This window comes from Panthera onca, chromosome A3 (assembly GCF_046562875.1).
Source record: "Panthera onca isolate mPanOnc1 chromosome A3, mPanOnc1 haplotype 2, whole genome shotgun sequence".
Taxonomy (NCBI): Eukaryota; Metazoa; Chordata; class Mammalia; order Carnivora; family Felidae; genus Panthera; species Panthera onca.
The window spans coordinates 126,257,114-126,279,343 of NC_138341.1; the positions used below are offsets into that span (position 1 = coordinate 126,257,114).

General features: G+C 54.4%; 2 protein-coding genes and 1 long non-coding RNA gene across 27 annotated transcripts in view; 1 reads left to right on the forward strand and 2 right to left on the reverse strand.

The window, feature by feature from the left end:
• EYA2 (EYA transcriptional coactivator and phosphatase 2) overlaps positions 1-3,149 on the forward strand; it is a 255,263-nt gene extending 252,114 nt beyond the window's left edge. For all 4 annotated transcript variants that reach the window (XM_078444001.2, XM_078444000.2, XM_078444002.2 and 1 more), the window contains one exon: positions 2,357-3,149. In XM_078444001.2, coding sequence (XP_078300127.1) covers positions 2,357-2,437 — 81 coding nt within the window. In that variant the 3' untranslated portion in view covers positions 2,438-3,149. The remainder of the gene's footprint in view (positions 1-2,356) is intronic.
• Positions 1-22,230, reverse strand: part of LOC144615867 (uncharacterized) — a 742,065-nt gene that overhangs the window by 374,757 nt on the left and 345,078 nt on the right. The gene's annotated exons all lie outside the window — the stretch shown is intronic.
• Positions 15,504-22,230, reverse strand: part of ZMYND8 (zinc finger MYND-type containing 8) — a 125,303-nt gene continuing 118,576 nt past the window's right edge. For all 22 annotated transcript variants that reach the window (XM_078443984.2, XM_078443981.2, XM_078443983.2 and 19 more), the window contains one exon: positions 15,504-17,230. In XM_078443984.2, the coding sequence (XP_078300110.1) occupies positions 17,091-17,230 (140 nt within the window). In that variant the 3' untranslated portion in view covers positions 15,504-17,090. The remainder of the gene's footprint in view (positions 17,231-22,230) is intronic.

Genomic DNA, 22,230 nt, shown 5'->3' on the forward strand with positions numbered 1-22,230 from the left:
CAACTCACCTCAGGGCCTTTGCACTGGCTTTGTCTTCAGCCTCGACTACCCGAACACACAGGTTTGCACATCCTTCTCGCCCCCAGGGGCCTGCTTAAGTGTCACTCCCTAGAGAGGCCTTTCCTGACCCAGCTGTCAGAATAGATGTCCTCCCCCAGCTGCTCTCTGCCCTGCCTCCCTGCTCTATTTCCATCACAGTGCTCACAAGACAAAACCATCTTGGTCATTTCGTGCCTCTGGATTTCTTATCTGTGGCTCCAGCGAGAACCCTGTGTATGCGTGCACCACCCCTGCAGGAGGCTCCAGGGAGGGCACAGCAGTGGACAGTCAGAGGCCCCGCCTTCGGGATGCTCTCCCCGTCTCAAGACCCTTCACTTAATCACATCTGCAAAGTCCCGTTTGCCGTGTGAGGTCACATATTCACGGGTTCTGGGGATTGGGACCTGGATGGACATCTTTGGGGGGCTATTATCCCGCCTGCCACAGTCGAGAAAGGTAAAGATCAACAATGATATAAAGAATTCGCAGAGTGATACGTGCAGAGTCCCCAGAGGCGGGGAAGGATTTGATGGGTTCCAGGACCCAACAGGATGCCTGTATAGTTTCTAGCCTGTGGATGTAGAATCTCAGAGGGCAGGACTCCGGGCATCCACATGTTCATCAAGCACCATCTGTTCACTTTGTAAATAATTTAAGGCCAATGGCTGTCTGGAGGACGCTCAGAATCTCTTAGCTGCAGGTAGCAGAAAGCCCATGTAATGACGAGTTAAACACTTGCTCACCTAACAACCTTAGAAGTAGATGTGCCCCAGCTTGTTTTTCGCCAAGCATCCCTATCTATCATCTTGCTCTGCCTTTCTAACCATCTTTGGCTTTTCTCGTTTCTGATTTGTTGCCTCGTGATCTCAAAATGGCTGCCACAGCTCCAGACATCACATGCTAACGTGACACCATCCAAATAGGATGGGAAAATAAGGAGGAAAGTCTCTTCTCCGGTGCCGCCCTCTAATCCTGGAGGAAAACCTTTCCCAGAAGCCCCTCGCCCCTTCCTCCTGGGCTTTCAGTGGGTCACAAGTCAGGAGGGATACAGGACACATCACTGGCAAACAAGGCCTGGCGTTGCCACGGCTTGCTTAGAAATCATAACTCATCCCCTAGGCCTGGGCACAGTGCTGCCAAATTCGGGGTTCCGGAAGCAAGAAAGGAGAGGGGCGTTGGGCAGGCAACAACTTTAGCCAATGATTAAATCGTCCAGCGATAAAAACGTACCCGGCCTTCTCCTCCGAGCCTGACATAACATCTCGGTGGCTCAGTCTCCTCATCTGTAACACAAGACAGGGTGCCTCTCTCGGAGATCAGTGACCTGGTTCAGGGAGGTGATGCGTGTGACACGTTCAGCGCGGTGCCTGGCACGGGACAGATGTTAATGATTCTGTGATGACGGTGATTATGATGCTAATTAGTTCTGGCTTGCCGGTGATTGAACTTCGGTTAAATCCATTTTTTTTTCTTTCTCGTCCCCCACTTGCGAAAGGTGCTTGTGTTTTTGCCTCCAGGTTTTTTGTTGGCTTAGGCGGCTTCAGGGAGCAGTAAACACAGAGCACTAGCCCAGGGTCTGACTCCGCAACGGTAGATTTAAGAGACTATTATTTGATTTTGTTTTAACGTTTATTCATTTTGGAGGGACAGAGAGAGAGTGCGAGCAGGGGAGGGGCAGAGAGAGAGACAGAGAGACAGAATCCGAAGCAGGCTCCAGGCTCTGAGCTGTCGGCACAGAGCCCGACGCGGGGCTTGAACCCGTGAACCGTGAGATCATGACCTGCACCAACGTTGGACGCTTAACTGACTGAGCCCCCCCCGGGCGCCCCAAGAGACTATTATTTAAAACCCTGGGTATCACAGGCGGTCTCGCTGGGACCTGCTCGGTCAGTTTAGATGGAGATTAGCACACGTCAGGGAGGGATGAAAGTCGCAGGAGCACCCGGTAGAGACTCTGATCGTGAAGCAGCAGGATCAAGGCCGGTGTTCTAAGAAGGACGGCTTTGTCACTGCGTGACTTCTTTCCGGGTCAGCGCACTGCCGAAGGCCACGCGGGTCCCGGGGGAGGGCAGAGCATCAGACAGTCAGTGTCCCAGGCAGCACAGGCCCTGAGGGGAACAGAGACCGTGGCCGGACCGGTGGACCCTGGCCAGACAGGGGGTCTGCCTCCTGGCTCGGGAAACACCCACGGGCCACGCTGACACGGGTGGCCTTCTCACCGGGCTCCAGCTGTGGGCACAGGGAGGGGGTGGCCGGCGGGAGGCGCCGGGCGGGGCCATAACCCAGCGGCTGGCGTCCTGTGTTCCTTCTGTTCCAGCACAACATGCCCTTCTGGCGGATATCCTGCCACGCCGACCTGGAGGCGCTGCGACACGCCCTGGAGCTGGAGTATCTATAGCAGGACCCCCGGCCTCGCCACCTGCCACCCCGGGTGCCTCCCACCCACCCGGGGCCCTCGCCTCCCCCGCCTCCGCGCCAGATGCGGGACCCCGGGCACGGGCCCCGCGGCCGAGGGGACGTGCCTGGCGACCATCTCAGAAGCCGTCCTTGCAGTCCACGTGGGTCCTGAGACGCAGAGTGCCCGGCAGGGGCTTGGGCATATTTAACTTTGGAGGAAAGGGCCGGCTGGGAGTCCGGGCTTTTCCACAAGACTCAACGGAACAAAAGCGACTTATTGCTGATTTGGGGGAGGGCTGGCGGTGAGGAGGGGGACGGGCTTGGGTTTTACTTTTCCTTTTTAATTTATGGACTGATCTCACTACTCCGGTATTACGCTCTCGTGCCTGTGTCGTGGGTCTTCTTAGTCGTTGGCTGGGCTTGGTTTTCTGAACTGGCATGCAGAGCCGTGCTGCTCTAACTGAAGCGCTCTCGGCTCCAAGTTGTGCTTTGGGGGGACAATCATTCCTTGAACAATTGGTGAGGGAGGCGATTCGGGGCTGATGGGAAGACGGTTGCTTATCTTTGTTTTTAAGGCCCTAACCTGACGTCATGTGGACAGTGCACGTGCCTTATGCTGCCATCTTGTTTTCTAGGGGGAGGGGACCCTGGGGAGGCGGCGGTACTTTGTGACGGATAAAAGGCATTAAATAAACCCACGTTTACATTTTGAAGTGGGGTAGGGTGTCGCTACTTTATGACCGCTCTTCTTAAGGCCTCCGTGACGTCTGTTGTAATAGGCTTTAGTAGACTTTGAGCCATCCCCACAGGAAGATGTTTGGGTGACACAGACAGACCTGCCCCTTAATCCTGACATTAACCACCTGGGTGGTCAACTCCTTTTCTGCTGTTGTGACTAAATGTCCAAGGCTGGGTCTCACGGAAACTGGGAGGCCACAGTCTGTAAGGTAAGTGTGTTAGCCTGAATTCTAGAGGACTCAGGGCTCCCAGTGGTCAAGGACAGCATCTTCCTCATTCGGTATACTCAGTGCCCATAAGAGCCTGACACAGGTACAGCGTTTATTGAAAGTTGAATGATGGATGGATGGATGGACGGGTGGTAGATGGATGGATGGACGGATGGATAGATGATGGATAGACAGATGGATGGTCAGATGGGGGATGGATGGATGGATGGATGGTAGATGGATGGATGGATAGATGGATAGACGGTCAGATGGGGGATGGATGGACGGATGGTAGATGGATGGATAGACAGATGGATGGTCAGATGGGGGATGGATGGACAGATGGATGGACGGATGGTAGATGGATGGATGGATGGATAGACGGATGGTCAGATGGATGGATGGACAGATGGATAGATGGATGGATGGACAGATGGATGGTCAGATGGGGGATGGATGGATGGATGGATGGATGGACGGACGGACGGATGGTGGGTGGATGGATGGATAGATAGATGGATGGATGGATAGACGGATGGTCAGATGGGGGGTGGATGGACGGATGGATAGATGGATGGATAGACAGACGGATGGTCAGATGGGGGATGGATGGACGGATGGATAGATGGATGGATGGACAGACGGATGGTCAGATGGGGGATGGATGGACGGATGGATAGATGGATGGATGGACAGACGGATGGTCAGATGGGGGATGGATGGACGGATGGATAGATGGATGGATGGATAGACGGATGGTCAGATGGGGGGTGGATGGACGGATGGATAGATGGATGGATAGACAGATGGATGGTCAGATGGGGGATGGATGGATGGATGGATGGATGGACGGACGGACGGATGGTGGGTGGATGGATGGATAGATAGATGGATGGATAGACAGACGGATGGTCAGATGGGGGATGGATGGACAGATGGATGGACGGACGGATGGTCAGATGGGGGGTGGATGGACGGATGGATAGATGGATGGATAGACAGATGGATGGTCAGATGGGGGATGGATGGACGGATGGATGGACAGATGGATAGACAGACGGATGGTCAGATGGGGGATGGATGGACGGATGGATAGATGGATGGATAGACAGATGGATGGTCAGATGGGGGATGGATGGACAGATGGATGGACGGATGGTAGATGGATGGATGGATGGATGGATGGACAGACGGATGGTCAGATGGGGGATGGATGGACGGATGGATAGATGGATGGATAGACAGATGGATGGTCAGATGGGGGATGGATGGACAGATGGATGGACGGACGGATGGTCAGATGGGGGGTGGATGGACGGATGGATAGATGGATGGATAGACAGACGGATGGTCAGATGGGGGATGGATGGACGGATGGACAGATGGATGGACGGACGGATGGTCAGATGGGGGGTGGATGGATAGATGGATGGATGGATGGATAGACGGATGGTCAGATGGGGGATGGATGGACGGATGGACAGATGGATGGACAGACAGACGGATGGTCAGATGGGGGATGGATGGACAGATGGATGGACGGATGGATGGTCAGATGGATGGACGGACGGATGGTCAGATGGGGGGTGGATGGATAGATGGATGGATGGATGGATAGACGGATGGTCAGATGGGGGATGGATGGACGGATGGACAGATGGATGGACAGACAGACGGATGGTCAGATGGGGGATGGATGGACAGATGGATGGACGGATGGATGGACGGATGGATGGACGGACGGATGGTCAGATGGGGGGTGGATGGATGGCTGGGTGGTGGATACCTAAGATTCATTGGCCCCAGGCTCTATCTTCACTGTTTCCCCAGCAATATCTTGCAGCTCTTGAGAACAATCTTAGGGTAACTGGACTATACAGCACTCACAAACAAAAGCCCTTGGCCGCCCAGAAGTCTGGACATGACTCCAGAACCTCCTGACAGCCCAGTATAAGGACAGAGACCCAACAAAGTCCTCAGGTCAACCTCTGAGGCTGAAGGTATCTGCCTATCCAAGGGTTTTAGAAATCAGAGGGCCGCCATTGGGATTCCTTTCAGTTGCAAAGGACAAAAACACAACAAAGGGGCTTAAACAAAACACAAAACAGAACTCTCTGGCTTCCTTGACTGACAAGTTTCGGGATGCGTGACCTCAGTCACCCCCCACACTCCCATCCCAAATGCAGAACTCAAAAAATGGCTTTAAAATTTTTAATCCAGTCTTTTCTCTCCATCCTTGGACTCTTTAATTTGGTTTCATTTATAGGCAATAGTCCACATGCCTAGGGTAGGTTTCCATCGATACAGCATTAGTTCCTAATGCTCACAGTTGGTGGGTTTGAGCCCCGCATCAGGCTCTGCGCTGACAGCGTGGAAACCTGCTTGGGATTCTCTCTCTCCCTCTCTCTGCCCCTCCCCTGCTCGCACTTCCTCACAAATAAATAAACAAATAAATAAACAAACAAGCAAACACTTTTTCTAATGACTTAATTCAAAGAGGGTCAATTTCACTCATACGTTGAGATGCCATTTTCCACATCAGATTGAGAAAAGTTTGGAAGCTGTAGGACTCCTAGGAGCAGAGGAGCTGTGGGCCCTTCGGAGGCTGCTGGTAGAAGCTGAAATTGGCACTTTGCACAACTCCTAAAGAGGGAAAGGCGGCAATATTTATCCAACTTGTAAATCTTGTCAGCAATTCCGCTTCTGAGAATTTATCTACAGCTATATCTACGTAGGTGTGAAAACTCCATACAGACTTATTTTCTACAACACTGTTGGGAGTAGCAAAGAATGAAAACAACCCAAATACCCATCAGTGGTGAACGGGGTTAGATTACAATATGGCCACATAATGGAGTACCGTGCAACCACGAAAAAGGACAAGAATATTCCTATGGATCCGTTTGGGAAGATCTCGTGGACACAGAAGTACGAAGGGCCAGTTTCGGAATGGCACATGGCACTTTTTGTGTAAAAACGAGGAAAAAGTAAAACCTGCACGATCATATTGGCAGAAAGAAACTTGGGAAGAAGATATAAGAAATTAATAAAAAGCGACCCGTAGGGACTATCAGACATACGGGTAAGGGGTAGAGTGCCTTATTTATATATTTCATGCTGTGAATCAGTTACTATAAGACTGTCTTAAAGATCAGGGCGCGCCTGGGTGGCTCAGTCAGTTAAGCGTCTGACTTTGGCCCAGGTCATAGTCTCACGGTTCGTGAGTTTGAGCCCCTCATCGGGCTCTGGGCTGCCAGCTCTGTGCCTGGAGCCTGCTTCGAATTCTGTGTCTCCCTCTATCTCTGCCCCTCCCCCACTCACATTCTCTCTCTTTCTCTCTCTCTCTCTCTCTCTCTCTCTCCTTCAGGAGTAAATAAACATTAAAACAATAAAATAAAAAAGAGATCACAGGATCTGTCCAGTGAAACATTTAGGGTCCAAAAAGCAGCCTCTCGTCCAGGGGGTAAACACTGAGGGTCTTTCTGGGGGTTGAGACTTTCTGTGACTCAGAATACCCGGGGTGGGGTTGCAGGGTCAGCGATGGGGGTTTCTCTCCTCCTCAGACGCTGGTTGGAGTCCAAAAGGAAGCCTTGGGGTGATGCAGCAGAGTAACCAGAAAGGTGTGGGGGGTGCTGTGGCCACATCCGAGCAGGTGGCCCTGGAGCTCAGTCCTGGATGGTGAGAAAATCCAGGGAAAGCACTCCAGGGGGAGACACAGGAAGTACACAGCTTGCCGGCAAGCAAAGCCTCGGACCTGGAGGGAAACAAGGGGAACCTGGAAAGACTGGAGCTGAGGACGAAGGTCATGGGGTGGGAAGGTAAGGCCCCGGCGGGTGTGGTTGGATCCTTTTGGTTCTGAATTTGGAGTTTTACTGGAGTTGGCATTTGATTCTCAATCCCATGAGAACACACCCGAGAGTTTTAATCAGGAGAGTGGCCTGATCTGATTTACATTTTTAAAAAATCACCCTGGCTACTGGGGGCGGGGGGGCCACGGATGGTTTGGAGGGAGAAGGATGGAGGTAGGGTGTCCGGTCAAAAACAACTGGGGTTCCTCATAAACTTAAAGGAGACGTTTAAATTTCATTGTATAACCTACACACAGTTTCCTGCACAAAACCCAAGCGTGCATCTTGGTGTATTGTTACCTAGGATCACACCGGGTAACCACCACTCAGACAAGATGGAAGAGGTTTCCAGGCCCCCAGAAGGCTCCCTCGCGCCCTTCCCGGCCTCTACCCACATTCCACCGCTGTCCCGATTCCTGACCAGTCAGTCTCCCCACGGCGCTTTCAGCCCCCGTCGATGCCAGCTCAGCGCTGGTGAAGCTATGCCTGCCGGTGACCACCAGAGGGCAGTGCGACCCCACAGCTGGCCGGAGCCAGCAGGTGCCACTTCATTAAAAGGCCTGAAAATGCAGGGCTGCCCTTGAAAAGATTCAGAAAGCACTGCCGTCAGGCCGTGCCCGTGCTTCAGCGATGGCTTCGACGAAATGGCAGCGCCGTTGACATTGCGTCCAGGCCTAAGACTTGATCCATTGACCTGCCGCGGCCACGATGGGGATCCCAGCAGACAGCTGTGTCTACGCGGAAAGGCAAAGGGACGCGACGGCGGCCACAGCCCTGCGAAGGGCAAGAACAAGCTGTTCCCGTGTTTAATAATGTGCGTGTGATCAGAGTTAAAGCTGTTTGGGAAAAAATGCCGGGATTTCTTTTTATATCCTGAAGTCCATTCAAGGCCAGTGCTAAGCCAAATACAGCCAGATACGGACTGTAAAATCCAGCAGGGAGTATTTGGCCCCAGATGAAGTACTTGGTAAACCCTGGCTGTGGGTGAGGTGCCCTTGCAGACCCCACCCCCTACTCCATGGGTAGCGGAGTTGGCAGAGTCCCTGGCCTCTTTGGTCGTGGCCCTCGGATCCTGCTGGCCACCGGGCGTGGTTGAATGAGAAGCTGCAAACGCAAGCCCGGCTTCTGACATCTATTAAGCACCTGCTCCGTCCCAGGCACTGGGCTAAGCAAGCCCTCGACCTGCATTAGCTCCTTCCAGTCTCACCACCGCCCGTGGCCCTGTCTGGAGACGAAGGATCGTGTGGTGATCAGGCCGTGGACACTGGGTTAAATCCCGGTTCTTCCTGTTACTATCTGTGGGAACTTCACCCTCTGGACCTCCCTCTTCAGCTGCAAAACGGGGGTGACAGTAGAACCCACCTCACGGGTCGTCGACAGCACCAGATGCACACAGACACGACCAGCACCTGGAACACGGGCTCTCGGACTTTTCTGACTGCGCTGCACAGCGAGAAGTCCATGTTCCGTCAGACCGAGGACCGCGTACGGACGTGTACGTGTGTGTGAATACGAATGTGTGCATCGTGTGTGTCTAAAATAGGTTTCACAAAGCGATGCCCACCCATATTACCACGATGCGTCCTGTTACATTCCATCCTGTTCTATTTTGCCCTCAAATGAGGCAGGTCACGATGCACTAGATCAATTTCGCTCACAACCCATTGTTTGCAAAATACTAGTTTCGAACAAGGTTTGGCAAACGAAAGCTCATCATCCAATTAACTGCCGTCTTTGTAAGCCCCGTTTTACAGAGGGGGGAAACTGAGGCCCGGAGAGGTGTTGTGGCTTGCCCCTGACCTTGCAGCTGGAATGTGGCAGAGCTTGGACCCCAACCCAGCATCTCTGACTGCTAAATTAGTGTTCTTGGGTCAAGGTTGCCCACTGGTGGCTCACATTTAAAACTTGAGAGATTTAATTCAAGATCTACTTCTCTCCAGAAACAGCGGAGGATTATGCCAATCCTGAGCCTGCGTGCACACGTGGTCAGCAGGAGCCGCCCCGCAGCTTCCCCTTTTCACTGCGGCTCCTCGCCAGGCTCGCTGTTGACCACAGTCCCCGCCACACCCTGTTGTCTCCCCACCACACCATTTACCATCACACATGGCAGCTGTTTTTTTTTCCATAGTGAAGAGATGCTTTTCTATCAAAAGAGGATACGTAAAGGAAATTCCCTTCTGCAAAGCGAAGGGATGCCGGGACTCAGTTGTACAAGCTGTCTAGAACCCAGCTGACCTGGCCTTGGACCGGGCCAGGGGGGCAATGGTTTTCCATTAATATCGCTCCCCGACGAGAGCCCTGGGCCAGAGGGCAAAGCCAAGGGTTTGATCCCAGGCCGCGACTCCGGGTGAGAAAGGACTCGTTCAGGTTCAACCATGGCTCCTCCTTGTGCTGAACCTTCCCGAATCGAGAGGCTGGAAAGCTGAAAACTTCTGCAGGCTCCCTTACAGCCAGGGGTCTGGAGCACCGAAGGGTCCACAGAGCAGTTGCGTTCACAAGAGACGTGTATTTGGTACCGCGTAAGTGTGTCAGTGGGAGAGAAGGGAGGCCGCACCCAGGGCATCCAGCCAGCAGGTGCAGGCCAGAGCAAAGCTGGCGCCCGGCAGGACCCAGGAGCTGGGCAGCTGCTACCAGATGGACAGCGATGCTTCCTGATCCTGCGGGAGGAGCCGCCGGGCTCCTCACCGCCCGCCCCGTGGCCAGTCCCTCAGCGCGGCAGCCTCAGTCCTCCCTGCGATCCTGCAGACAATCCAACCAGGGAAGCAGCCAGATTTGGCCCATGGGTTTGGGGTAAGAAATGTATTATGGGAGTTCGACCTTCTGCAGGGGTCAGAGGAGTTCAGGAAGTGAAATTCTGAAAAGTGGCACCTGGAATCACCAGTGAGGCATGTCCGGCCACCAAAGTGAGTCTGCGGAGAGGCTCCGGAAGAGAAACCGATTGGGGACGCTTGGCCTCTGCAGCCGAGCACCCGGGGTGGGCCAGATGTCAGAAACGAGACCTGGGCGCAGCGCGAAGGACAGCAGCGACACGCTGGAGCCCGAGGGCACACCTGCACCTGTCACCACCTGTAGCCACGGCGACCTTGCAAGAGAAGAGACGGCTGCTCCCCTTCCGCCTTCAAAATCTCACCCAAGTTCCTCTTTTGGTCAATTCTAACTCCGCACCCTTCAGAGAAAGGGATTCTGGGAAACGTAGTTCCAGCCCCACCAGCTTGACTAACCCTCGCGCTCTACCTGGCTGGGTGAATTCTGCTCTCACAACTGACCTGACAGAGACTGCGGGCAATTCTGCGGTGGCGGCTATCGATGCTTTTGTCAACCCAAGGCCTTTTGTTTGCACAATTTCCTACCTTAGGAGCCTGCGGCCGAAGCAACCTGAATCTCACCTTCCCGGCCTTCCTTGCAGTTGCAACGGAAGCATGTGACCTAGACTCAACCAATCAGATACAGCCAGCTGCAGACTCAGCCAATCAAATACCCTCCAAATGGTATTTGCATTTAGACCCAGGGCAACCTGGATTTACCTGATCCAGATGACGAAGCCATGGAATTCTGCAAAGTGCATTCGGAAGTGTGGGATGCAATCTAGCAAGGAGGCAGACGGGACATGCCCCGTGCCACTGGGGACAGTTGTGATGTCTGGGCCCAGTGACAGTGACGGGAACGTCCTGCCATGTAACCTGGACGTTGTTTGTGGCTGTGCAATCTCCTAGCCAGTCTCTCTGGTCCTCCCTCCTGGAGATCTGTGAATCACATAATGCCCTTTTATAAACTCCTTTCCTGCTCAGATTATGTAGAGTGTTGTTTGCAACTAAAAACCTGACCACATTTAGGGGTGCCTGGGTGGCTCAGTCGGTTGAGCGTCTGACTCTTGGTTTTGGCTCAGGTCATGATCTCATGGTTCATGAGTTCGAGCCCCACATCAGGCTCTGTGTTGACAGCTCGGAGCCTGGAGCCTGCTTCGGATTCTGTGTCTCCCTCTCTCTCTGCCTCGACCCCATTCACGCGCGCGCTCTCTCTCTCTCTCTCTCTCTCAAAAATAGATAAATGTTAAATACAACAACAACCCAACGCCCTGAACCCTTGAGTCTCAGTTTCCCAAGCTGCACTTAGGAGCAGAACAATCCCCACCTCGTGGACAGTTGAGGGGAGTCAGGGAAAGGGGGCCCAGAAGGCATTTTGTAAACTGACCACGGTGCCCCAGACACTGGGGCAGTTTCATTCAATGGGTCACGGTGCTCATTCGGGAAGCAGGTGGTCCAGTTTGAACCCTGGCTCTGGCACTGACCTGCTATGTGACTGTGGGCAAGTCGCATTCCCCGTCCTGCCCCATGGAGTGATCAGAAGACCTAAAGATTACAGCATGGGAAACCTCAGCTCAGGGCTCAGCATGGGGGGGGGGGGGGGGTGAGCCCGCCCCAGTGATGCTGGAAGGTACATGGGTGATCTTTGCTTCCCTGGATTAAAGAAAGTAAATAGGGGCGCCTGGGTGGCTCAGTCGGTTAAGCGGCCGACTTCGGCTCAGGTCATGATCTCATGGTCCGTGGGTTCAAGCCCCACGTCGGGCTCTGTGCTGACGGCTCAGAGCCTGGAGCCTGTTTCAGATTCTGTGTCTCCCTCTCTCTGACCCTCCCCTGTTCATGCTCTGTCTCTCTGTGTCTCAAAAATAAATAAAACGTTAAAAAAAAAAAAAAAAAGTAAATAATAATGTCGATGATGTCCTGATGTGCCCTGGTATGAAAGTTGAAGTCTGGAAAACATTTCTATGTTTGAAACACAAGTCTGATTTAATGCCACTCAATTGTAAATTTAAAAACGGTTAAAAGGGCAGGAGGCGCCCGGGGGGCTCAGTCAGTTCCGCGTCTGACTCCGGATTTCAGCTCAGGTCCTAATCTCACAAACCGTGAGATCAGGCCCCGTGCTGGGCTCTGCACTGACATCAGGGACGGGGCCTGCGTGAGATTCTCGCCTCTCTCTCTCTCTCTGCCCCTCCCCCACTTGTGCCTGTGTGTGCACTCTGTCAAAAATAAACATTTTTTAAAATGGTTAAAAGGGCAACGTTTGCTGTATTTTACAACTTTTTTTAAAGAAATCAATAATGTACTATACCAAAAATCATTGAATTACACACTTCAAGTGGGTAGATTGTACGGTATGTGAATTGCAACTCAGTAAAGCTGTTAAACCGCCCACATGGCTTCCCATCCCTTTTGGAGCACGGTGCAAACCCCAACTTCTCTCCCTGTCTCCCTCTCTGAGCTCATCGCCCCCCGCCCCCACCTGGGGTCCCTCCATTCTGGCCTCCCTGGCCGGCCTTCCCTCCCCGCAAGAGGCCGGGTCCCCGCCTCAGGCCTCTTGCGTGCCTTCTTCCTTCTGCCCGGGATGTTAGCAGCTCTCGGCTCTGCCGCGCCTTCCGATCACTGAGCAGCCTTCCGTGACAGACGCCCAAGCCCCACCTCCGGGGGTGGGAGGTCGTTATTCCGGGATAGCAGGTAGGGTCTCACCAGTCACCGATTTCACATCTTGCTGGGTGCTTCTAATGATCTGCCAGCATTAACGACCGCTGCCCTCGTCGTCACGGCTCGGTACCCCTCCTTCAGGTTTCTGCTCGCCGTCCAGCTCCCTGGGGGGGCCGTGCCCCATCACACCCTGCCTCCCTTACTCACCTGATGCAACACCGTCCCGCCTAGGACTGCATCCTATGCCTATTTGCTTCCCGTGGAGAGTGTCAGAGGGAGGAGCAGAGAGGCCGTTCAGTGCTGTGTCCTCGGTGCTTAGTTCATGCGGCGTCCGGCGTCCGGGGAAGCAGCTGTCACCCGAATGAACTTTGGCCCAGCTTCTCTCTGTCCCCGGTGGTCCAGCTCGGGCTCTGTGGGGCTGCAGTTCTAGGCGGCGGCCACCAGGTGGCGAGAGTACCCAATCGCGTTCCAGGCCGCGGCAGCAGGCCCTGCCCCCACGCCAGGCCACTGGTCAAAGTAGCGAGGGCCATGGCCCTGGCCGTGGCCGTGGCGGACCCCACTGTGTCCTCCTTCTTCTCCTTTGTAGATTCAAAGTCATCGGGCATCGGCAGACACTCGACCGGGACCAAAGCCAGAGAGGAAGGCCCTGCAGCCCTGTCCTCCCAAGTCCTCCTCCTCTCGCCTAGCCACTCACAGACCCTCTGGTGCAGCCTCGGGGACCCCGGGGCCACTGTTTGGGGACCGAGGACCCGTGCACTGGAGGCTGTGACATGCACGGTCTTCTTACATCCCAGGGTCACGTGTCCACAGGGGAACAAAGGGGCCCCAGACCTGAGCCTTAGGGAGCAAAGCCCGAGGCCTCAGGTTAAGTAGAAAAGGAAAGCAACACAGCAGGTCGGGGGTCAGGTGCTGCCCATTTCTGTTCCAAAAGGAAGGAAACCTGCCTCCCCGCGAGGGTCCGTAAATACAGACTGAGGGATGCGGAGGAGGGGGCCCTGGGAGAGCCAGCGAGGCTGGGAGCACACCCGTGGCTTCTCAAATTTGAGGCATGGACCTAGCCCCATAAATAGCAAATTCAACATTTTTTTAAAGGCACCGGTTTCTCTACCGCTGAGTAAGCCACGTTATCCTCTGGTGTCTCTCCTTCCTCTCTGGGAGGCTGCAACGGGCGACCGCTGGGGGCAGGGTCCGGGGGCCGAGGTGTCCCTGCTCAAATGTCACCCCAACTCTAGGAGCTCTGTAGCCTTCCAAGCTCTCGGGACACAGCAGTGACCGGATCAGCCTTCCCCTCACAGAGCTCACGTTTGAGTGGGAAGTCATAAATATGTATGAACTTTGCTCAAGGACATGAAAACCAGGAAGAGACAGAGGATAATGGGGGGAGGGGAGTGGCTGCTTCAAGAGGTGACGTCTGAAAGCTGATGCCAGCGACAGAGGGTGTGCCAGGCCAAGGGCACAGCAAGTGCAAGGGCCCCGGGGGCCGAGGCTGGAGCCGGCTTGCTGGAGCTAAAAAAAAAACGGGGCGACAGTGCGGTCCTGCTCACAGCCTCCGCCTCTTCCCCTAAAGGGGGCTGTGGCCCCCGCCCCTCTGTGGACTTCAAATGAGAAGGGAGGTGCCCATCCGTGCCCAATGAAAGGAAGCCAAACAAATTTTTAACTCAAAAAAAGACAATGCCCATTTACTGGAAAGAGCACTTTAATAGGAGTCCAATTAGAGTCTTTCACCAGCTCCATGGCCTTGAGCTACTTTTTTTTTTAATACTTATTTTGAAAGAGAGAGAAACAGAGAGAGATACTAAGGGCAAGGAAGGGAGGGGCAGAGAGAGAGAGAGAATCCCAAGCGGGCTCCGCATTGTCAATGCAGCGCCCGATACGGAGCTCGAACTCACCAACTGACCTGAGCTGAAATCAAGAGTCAGGCGCCTAACCAACTGAGCCGCCCAGGAGCCCCTGAGCTAGTTACTTCTTTGGGCCTATTTCTAGACAAACCCATGGCGGGTGACATTAGGATGGTGAACAGCCCCTTCTGGCTTGGCTTACACCACACGAACGCGGTGGGCCACAGACCCCGGGACGTCCGGTGCCCTCTACACCGAAGGAGCAGCCACGCCCCCACCTTGCGGCTCATCAGCCACGCGAAGCTCACAGCGTCTTCGTACCCACTGGTCCCCGTCTGGGACGCTCACCCAAACTCATCTTCCCGCATCCAAGCTCTTCGTTCTGACCTGGGGTCAAAGGTCACCTCCAAAGACAAGCCCCAGAACAGTCCCAGTGAGAGCAGCCACCTGTCGGCCCTCGGTCCTTTGAACATATCCCCATCGTGTTCCTTCCACAGCAGTGGTCAGCGCACGGCCTGCGGCTTGACTCCAGCCCATTCCCTGCTTTGGTACGGCCCGTGAGCTGAGAATGGGGTTTACATTTTTAAATGGTTGAACAAGAAACATCTTGTGACCCAGGACAGTTAAATGACCGGGGTGTCCCTGAGCAGAGCGGGGGGGGTCACACGCTCCCCAGGGAGCTCGCCTAAGCTCAGGCCCGCCATCCAAGCCACAGAAAGACCGTCGCCTCCCCTCTCGCTGTCTTGCTAAGACTGGTCAGGGTTTCCCCCTTGTTTCTCGGTCTCTGTCAGTAAATTCCAAGGAGCCGGGGCTTCCCGGGAAAAACGCCCACCAGGGGCCCTTCACTTCCAGTGTGCCCGCCACCCGTGGGGATCCTTCCTGTGCTCTCACGGCCCCGACTCCTGTGCTGGGGCGTGCGAATCGGACACGGCCATCCCGACCGAATGGAAAACTGCGAAGTTGAGGACGACCGAGCCATTTTTCCAAAACAGTTTAATTAAAAAAAGGTGAAGAATCTGAAAAAACCGGGGGGAGGGGTGGAACCCAAAAAAGCACACCGTGGGAGTGCACTGGCTCAGTCACAAAGAAACGCCGTCATCGAAAAAGATATTTAAGTTTAATACAAATTTTATACAAAGAAAATGTGAAAAAATACTTCCATATGCTAAAAGCAATTAGGCTTCGCAAATAAGGCCAGCTAGGCTATTTTTTTTTTTTTTTGACACCTGCAATTCACAAATGTTCTTTCTCTCTTTTTCTTCTATACTCTCTTTTTAGTTCTTCTCTAATATGTATGGGGAACTAGCTGGAAACTGTACAATTCACATCCTCTTATCAACAATGAAGAGAAAGTAAACAGGACTAAAATATACAACAGAATGTACTGGAATGATACCGTACAGTTAATTTTCTCATATACATACATCACCTTTTTGCTTTGTTCAATGCGTTTTGTTCGACACAACATACAAAATGGTACTACCGTATACGTAGTGTGACATGTGACAGGGAGTGTGGCCGGCGTCTGGCATTCTCTCCCACTGCCTTTGTTTCATGCTTACATAAAAACGTAAAATCCCATCGTATAAATAATACATACATGCTTCATCCCGGACTCCCATGTCCTCTGCGTGCATCCTGCCTTTGAGTTTCTCACTTCCAAGAGGCACAGCATCTCTTACCAAGTATGTGTGAGTGTGTGTAAAAGGAACCACAAAGCAAAGAAAAGACTTCTCTTTGTTCCAGAGCTTAGGACGCCTAACACTTTCTCTGCTCTCTTCGGCTGAGCTGAGCGGGGCTTGCTTCTTCTGTGTATCTTCTGTAAACAAGGACCTGATTTCTTCCCTTTTCGAGTAGTCATTGCTGAAATCACACAAAATAAACTAGCTTCTCCCTGTCCTTCGGGGCCAGAGAGCTTGCATTTTATAACACAGTAATGTAGTATTGGAAAGGGGCCAATGGCTTGACGTGATGTGCCCACGACGGCACAGATCCTGTGCCGAAAACTCCTGATTCCAATGTGCTGCATACAGACGTATGAATGAAAACGGCTCACTTTCCCCCGGGGCGTCCAAGGACGAGGGCCTGTGTGCCACGGCGATCCTGGGGCCTAGTCACCATGCCACAGGGACAGCCGGGCTGACCAACCATCCCTCCTCCTCCAACGTCAAAACATTCCTTTTGTGGTTGGGTGTTTCTTGTTTTTTTAATCGTTTTTCTTTTTCTTTCTTCTTTTTTTTTTTTTTTTTTTATAAGTTAAAGTCAATACAAATATAAAAAGGGGAAGGTACTCTAGGTTCAATGACATCCACAAATTGTACATTATTTACACCTAAAGCATAGATTTCGTGTGGGTCAAACAGTCCTCAGTCAATGCTAATGCCGGACGCACTGTAGTGTGGGCTGCCCTCCGAGTCGAGGGCCAAGGCCAAGTCGGGGTGTCTGGAATTCTCAAGTCTGAAGGAGGCTCTCCTGTCTCAGGTTTCCTTGCCGCTTCCTGTTGCCCTGGTGTCTGGTTTCTTCTTCCTCCACGGGGTGGGTGGCTTGTGTCGCGACTTGTCCCTAGTCCCAGAAGGTGTCCAGCCGAGACTCTTTCGGGAGGAGGCTCTTCGAACTGGCACTGGCGTTGTGCTCAGAGCGTGTGGATCCTCGCTTCTCGTCGCTGCTGCCCCAGCAACTAGACTTACTGCCCCGGGAATGGTCTGTGGAGGAGAAGCAACAAGAAGCGACGTTGAGCCTTCCCGCCACCTCCACCGCAGCAGAGCCACCCGGCCCCCTGCCCCGCGGCTCCCCTCCGGGCGGCCTCCCGCCGCCTCCCAGCGCGCGTGGGTCTCTAGAGCACAACTGTACGGCCGGTTAGACAAACACAAGGGCACCACATCACAGAGGATCGAGATGGGTGATGAGGGCACCGAAGTGCCCAGGGAGGCACCTCTCACGCGGTACCTGGAACCACAGACCCGCGGTCATGACAGAAGGACACCAAGCACTCAGGTGCTTCTGTGTCCACGCCGGCTGCTGGAAAAAGGCACCAAAATGTGGCGATATTTTTCCTTCCTCATATCAGAATTTCTTTGGTCAATTTACAGACAACTCGAAAAGCAGACCTATAACCAAACCACCTAAGGCAGGGATCACAGAGGAGGAGGAGGAGGAGGAGGAGGAGGAGGAGGAGGAGGAGAAGGAGGAGAAGGAGGAGGAGAAGGAGGAGAAGGAGGAGAAGGAGGAGAAGGAGGAGGAGAAGGAGGAGAAGGAGGAGAAGGAGGAGAAGAAGGAGGAGAAGGAGGAGGAGAAGGAGGAGGAGAAGGAGGAGGAGGAGGAGGAGGAGGAGGAGGAGGAGGAGGAGGAAGAGGAGGAGGAGGAGGAGGAGGAGGAGGAGGAGGAGGAGAAGGAGGAGGAGAAGGAGGAGGAGAAGGAGGAGGAGGAGAAGGAGGAGGAGGAGAAGGAGGAGGAGGAGGAGGAGGAGGAGGAGGAGGAGGAGGAGGAGGAGAAGGAGGAGGAGGAGGAGGAGGAGGAGGAGGAGGAGGAGAAGGAGGAGGAGGAGGAGGAGGAGGAGGAGAAGGAGGAGGAGGAGGAGGAGGAGGAGGAGAAGGAGGAGGAGGAGAAGGAGGAGGAGGAGGAGGAGGAGGAGGAGGAGGAGGAGGAGGAGAAGGAGGAGGAGGAGAAGGAGGAGGAGGAGGAGGAGGAGGAGGAGGAGGAGGAGGAGGAGGAGGAGGAGGGAGAGGCCAGAATGGTTATGTCCGGCTGGACACACACACACCCACGGACTCCCATCAGGGACACGCTGCAGGGTCCCTGGAGGATACAGAACCAGAGTTAAGACCCAGGACAGCTTCGAGGACGCGTGACCACAAAAAGCTCAACAGTGGCTGAGAAGATCCGAGGCAGGTGAAGGAAGAGGCAGAGGAGGGAGTCCGTAAGCTGCCACGCAGCTCAGCTCAGGCCAGCACGGGTGACGGCAAGGGACCCGTCAGCGTGCCAAGGCCCCATCAAGCCTGGGATCGTCTGCCAAGTTCAGAGAGGCTGGGATGAAATTTTGTTTTTAAATTTCTGGAGGTGGGATGGTAACATTCAAAGAAGCCAACGGTCAAGCTCGGGGACAGAATGAGAGTGAGAAAGGGACCAGATCAGAGCCGGGGAATGCCATTTCTTACCGCCTGGTACCAAGGAACGTGTACACTTAGTCATGTGTTCCTGTTTTGGAAGACAAGTGGCAAAGAGAGAGAAAAGTCTCCTAAGTGATGTGTTCATTCAGGAGACTTCTCTTTGGCCATTTGCATCAGTGACCAGAAGGGGGCAGTATTCTGGCAGGCAGTCCTGAATCCACCTCCTCTTCCTGGTTCTTCCCTACCCGTGAAGCCTACGCGGATGGTTCTTCTCGAAGGTCTCTGGGAAGCAGTGCGCTCGGTCATCGTCCAACAGGACAAAAATCCCACAACGGTGCAGTCAGGTGAAGGCAGACACCGGGCCTGAGCTCAGCACGGCACCTGCACCACGGACCGGGCCGGCCACCGTCCACGGGACCTGGGCCCTCACGCAGACGGGACACGGGGCACTGGCTGGTTCGGCCAATCACCGCAGGGGAGAACCGGGACCTCTATGGACAAGGCCAAGGCTGATCCCTTCCACGAAGCACACCGTACACTCTGGCTCTCGTCTCCTACCGCGGTTTTCAGCGGCCACGAGAGGCCCAGCTGAGAAGCGCGGAGGCCAGAGCGAGACGCGCCGCTCACAAGGACAGCAGAAAACAAGACGACGACGACGCACGCACAGCCCGAGGCTTCCGCGGGTCCCGGCTGCGTCGGTGAGGCGGGGCCGTACTTCCCCTTCTGGGCTGGGTAGCCGGGGCATGGCCGGGGTGCGGGCGGGTTGCTTGCCACACAGCTGCCGTGGGCTGAAGAGACACGGCCCAGGCAGCCTCGGTGTCCGTCAGGGAGCTCAGGTCGCCACGAGCCAGGCACCCGCTACACACTCAGCACCGTTAGCCCTGTTCTCTCCGCGCCACTCTCCGACCCGATGCCCTCACAGCGACGAGTGCTTCTTGTCCTAATGGGCATTTTTAAACCACGAAGGGGGGGGGGGGGGGGGGGTCACTGGACGCAGCGCTGCATTACAGGCGGGAAGCGAGGTACCCAATGGCACAAAAGCAACTCTGTAGGCCACATTCTTCAGCATGTTGGAAACGCAATTCTCAGAACCACCAGCTCTGCCAACAGCCTAATCCGACCAGCAAAACCAGAGGTGCGAGAACCACACTAAGGCGGGAAACAGCACCCAAGGAATCCGGATTCTTTTGGGGGAATGAAAACTCTACCGTAGCCAAGCCTGACGGAGGACAAGGCCGGGAGGGGAGGGCAAGGAAGGTGCCGCGGTGAGGACTGAGCAAGGGGCTACAGAAGACGTATCGAGTGACCAACGTCCTCGGCCACGATGATGGGACCACAACAAATAACGTCTGGAAACGAAGAGCCAGAAATTAGTGATATGAAAGGAGTTTCGATAAAATAAGGGGCACGGTGAAGAGCTTGGTGGGGAAATCACGACAGGTATGACAAGAGAAGGAAACAGGAACTGCAGGAGAGAGCACAGCCGTGCCACAACGGAACCATCATCATGGCACTCAGTGGGCTGGGCAACACACAGCACGCTCAGGATGGCGGGCACCCGGACTGAAGTTCTCCGGCTTGGCCAACTGCCGAGCGTGGGGCGGTTAAGGGTCAGAATGCCCTATTCTCAACCTTGAGGAAGGGAAGTCACAGCGAAGCAGAGGGCGGTCTCAACACGGTCGGGGGTGGGGGGGGTGCAAGGGGGGGGGGGCACTGAGAGAGGGGTCCACAGTCGCTGTCGCTAGCGCTCAAATCCAGAACTAAAGCATGAGTGTTGTCCTTGACCCGTGGAACCTCCAGAGCACAGAAATGGTGACATCCTTCATTTGGGAGGAAGGGGAGAAGAGCGGTCATCAGTGACCCCAACCCTCACCTTCATAAACCAGAAGTCAGCAAGCAAGGTCTAAAACTAACGCTCAGAAATAGGAGCACAGGGAAATACATTATTTGTAAGGAAGGAGAGAAGTACCAGAGACATCACTGAGGACAGGGCCTAGGAACTGTCTCTGTACTATAACTATACGCATGTTTTACTTCGAAATCTTAAAACTATTATTTATTTGGGGGGGGGGGGGGGTGCCCACAGAGAGAGAGAGAGAGGGAGAGAGAGAGAATCCCAAGCAGACTCCACGTTCTCAGCACAGAGCCCGATGTGAGGCCTGAACTCAGAAACCATGAGATCGTGACCTGAGCTGGAATGGAGTCAGATGCTTACCCGACTGAGCCACCCAGGCGCCCCCAAAATCTTAAAAGACAAGCAAATAGCAAGGAAGCACGTACCCCCACGGAACCTTTCTCCCGCCCCCAGACTCCTCACCACACCCTCCCGGCACCAGTAGGCACGGAGAACCCCGGTGTGTCCAAAGCCCTCTTTCCTCCACAAGGTTTCGTCTGCACGGTCACCAACATCAAGAGCTGGCGGAAGTTAGACATACGAGGAGTTCGAAGAGGACAGCGAACGAGTCAGCGTTTCTGCTCTGACACAAGTACCGGCTTGGGTGAGAAACAGAGGAAGGGGGAAGACAGAGGACACCGTCCTGACTGGGCCCCGGGCACCTCCGTCTCCCTCCTGCTCACACTCTGGGCTGTCGTGGCAACACTTCCTGGAAAACGCTCCCTCTCCTCCAGTTTCTGACGGGGAGCACCACGGTGCTCCCCCTCGGCTAATATGCCTTCCGTCCCGCCTCGTCCCGACTCCGAAACGCGGACGCCTCCTGAGTGCGGTCCCGGACGCACCTCTTCCTTTCGCCAAGACCCGTAGAGAAGGTCCCTCCTGCCGAGGACACCCTGGGATTCTAACCTTGTCTCTTTGCGAGACAAGGTCTCAAAACACCATTTAGAATTTAAAAGCTCCGCGGTTATTCAGGGCTTAGGGCTCGGTGGTGACCGGACCGAGCGAGTCTTACGGAAACGTCTGCCTGGGCTGGGGAAGGAGGCAGGGCAGCCTGGAGGCCGTGCCGTTCGTTCAATATGGTGGCCACTAGCTCCGCGATGCTATTTAAATAAAGTAATATAAATGTTAAATTCTATTCCTCAGTTACGTCAGCCACAGTTCAAGGGTCCGACAGCCATGTGTGCAGGCGACTACCACAGGGAACGGGGCGGATACAGAACCACGCCATCATTGCAGAATGTTCTGGGGGACAGCACCGCTCTAGGGGCAGATGCAGGGTGTCAAGGAAAGAAGCTGGAGGCACAGGAGGATATTTAAATGCCTAAGGAAGGAAGCAGCTGAACACGACATCTGGCTACGACAGAGGCTGGATACGGAAAGGCCGGCGAGGCTGGAGGAAGGCGTGAAGGAGGCCTGGGTGCTGGAAGGGGAGGCAGGGCCTGGCTGTGCTCCCCGGAAGGAACAGGCAATGCCACGTGCTGTCAGTGACATTGGAGGGATGGGCTGGGAGGTCTGAAACAGAGAACCGCGGAAGCTGCCCTTGTGGAGAGTGCAAACAGAGGCTGAAATGCAACAAATTTGGTGAGATGACCAGGCAGATGGAAACGTGTGCTTCTGAGGTCAGCGGTCAAGATCAGCGTGTGTGGTGCAATGAGTGTGTCCCGAGAGATCTTCTCTGGCTGAGCTCCAATGCCGGCTGCGG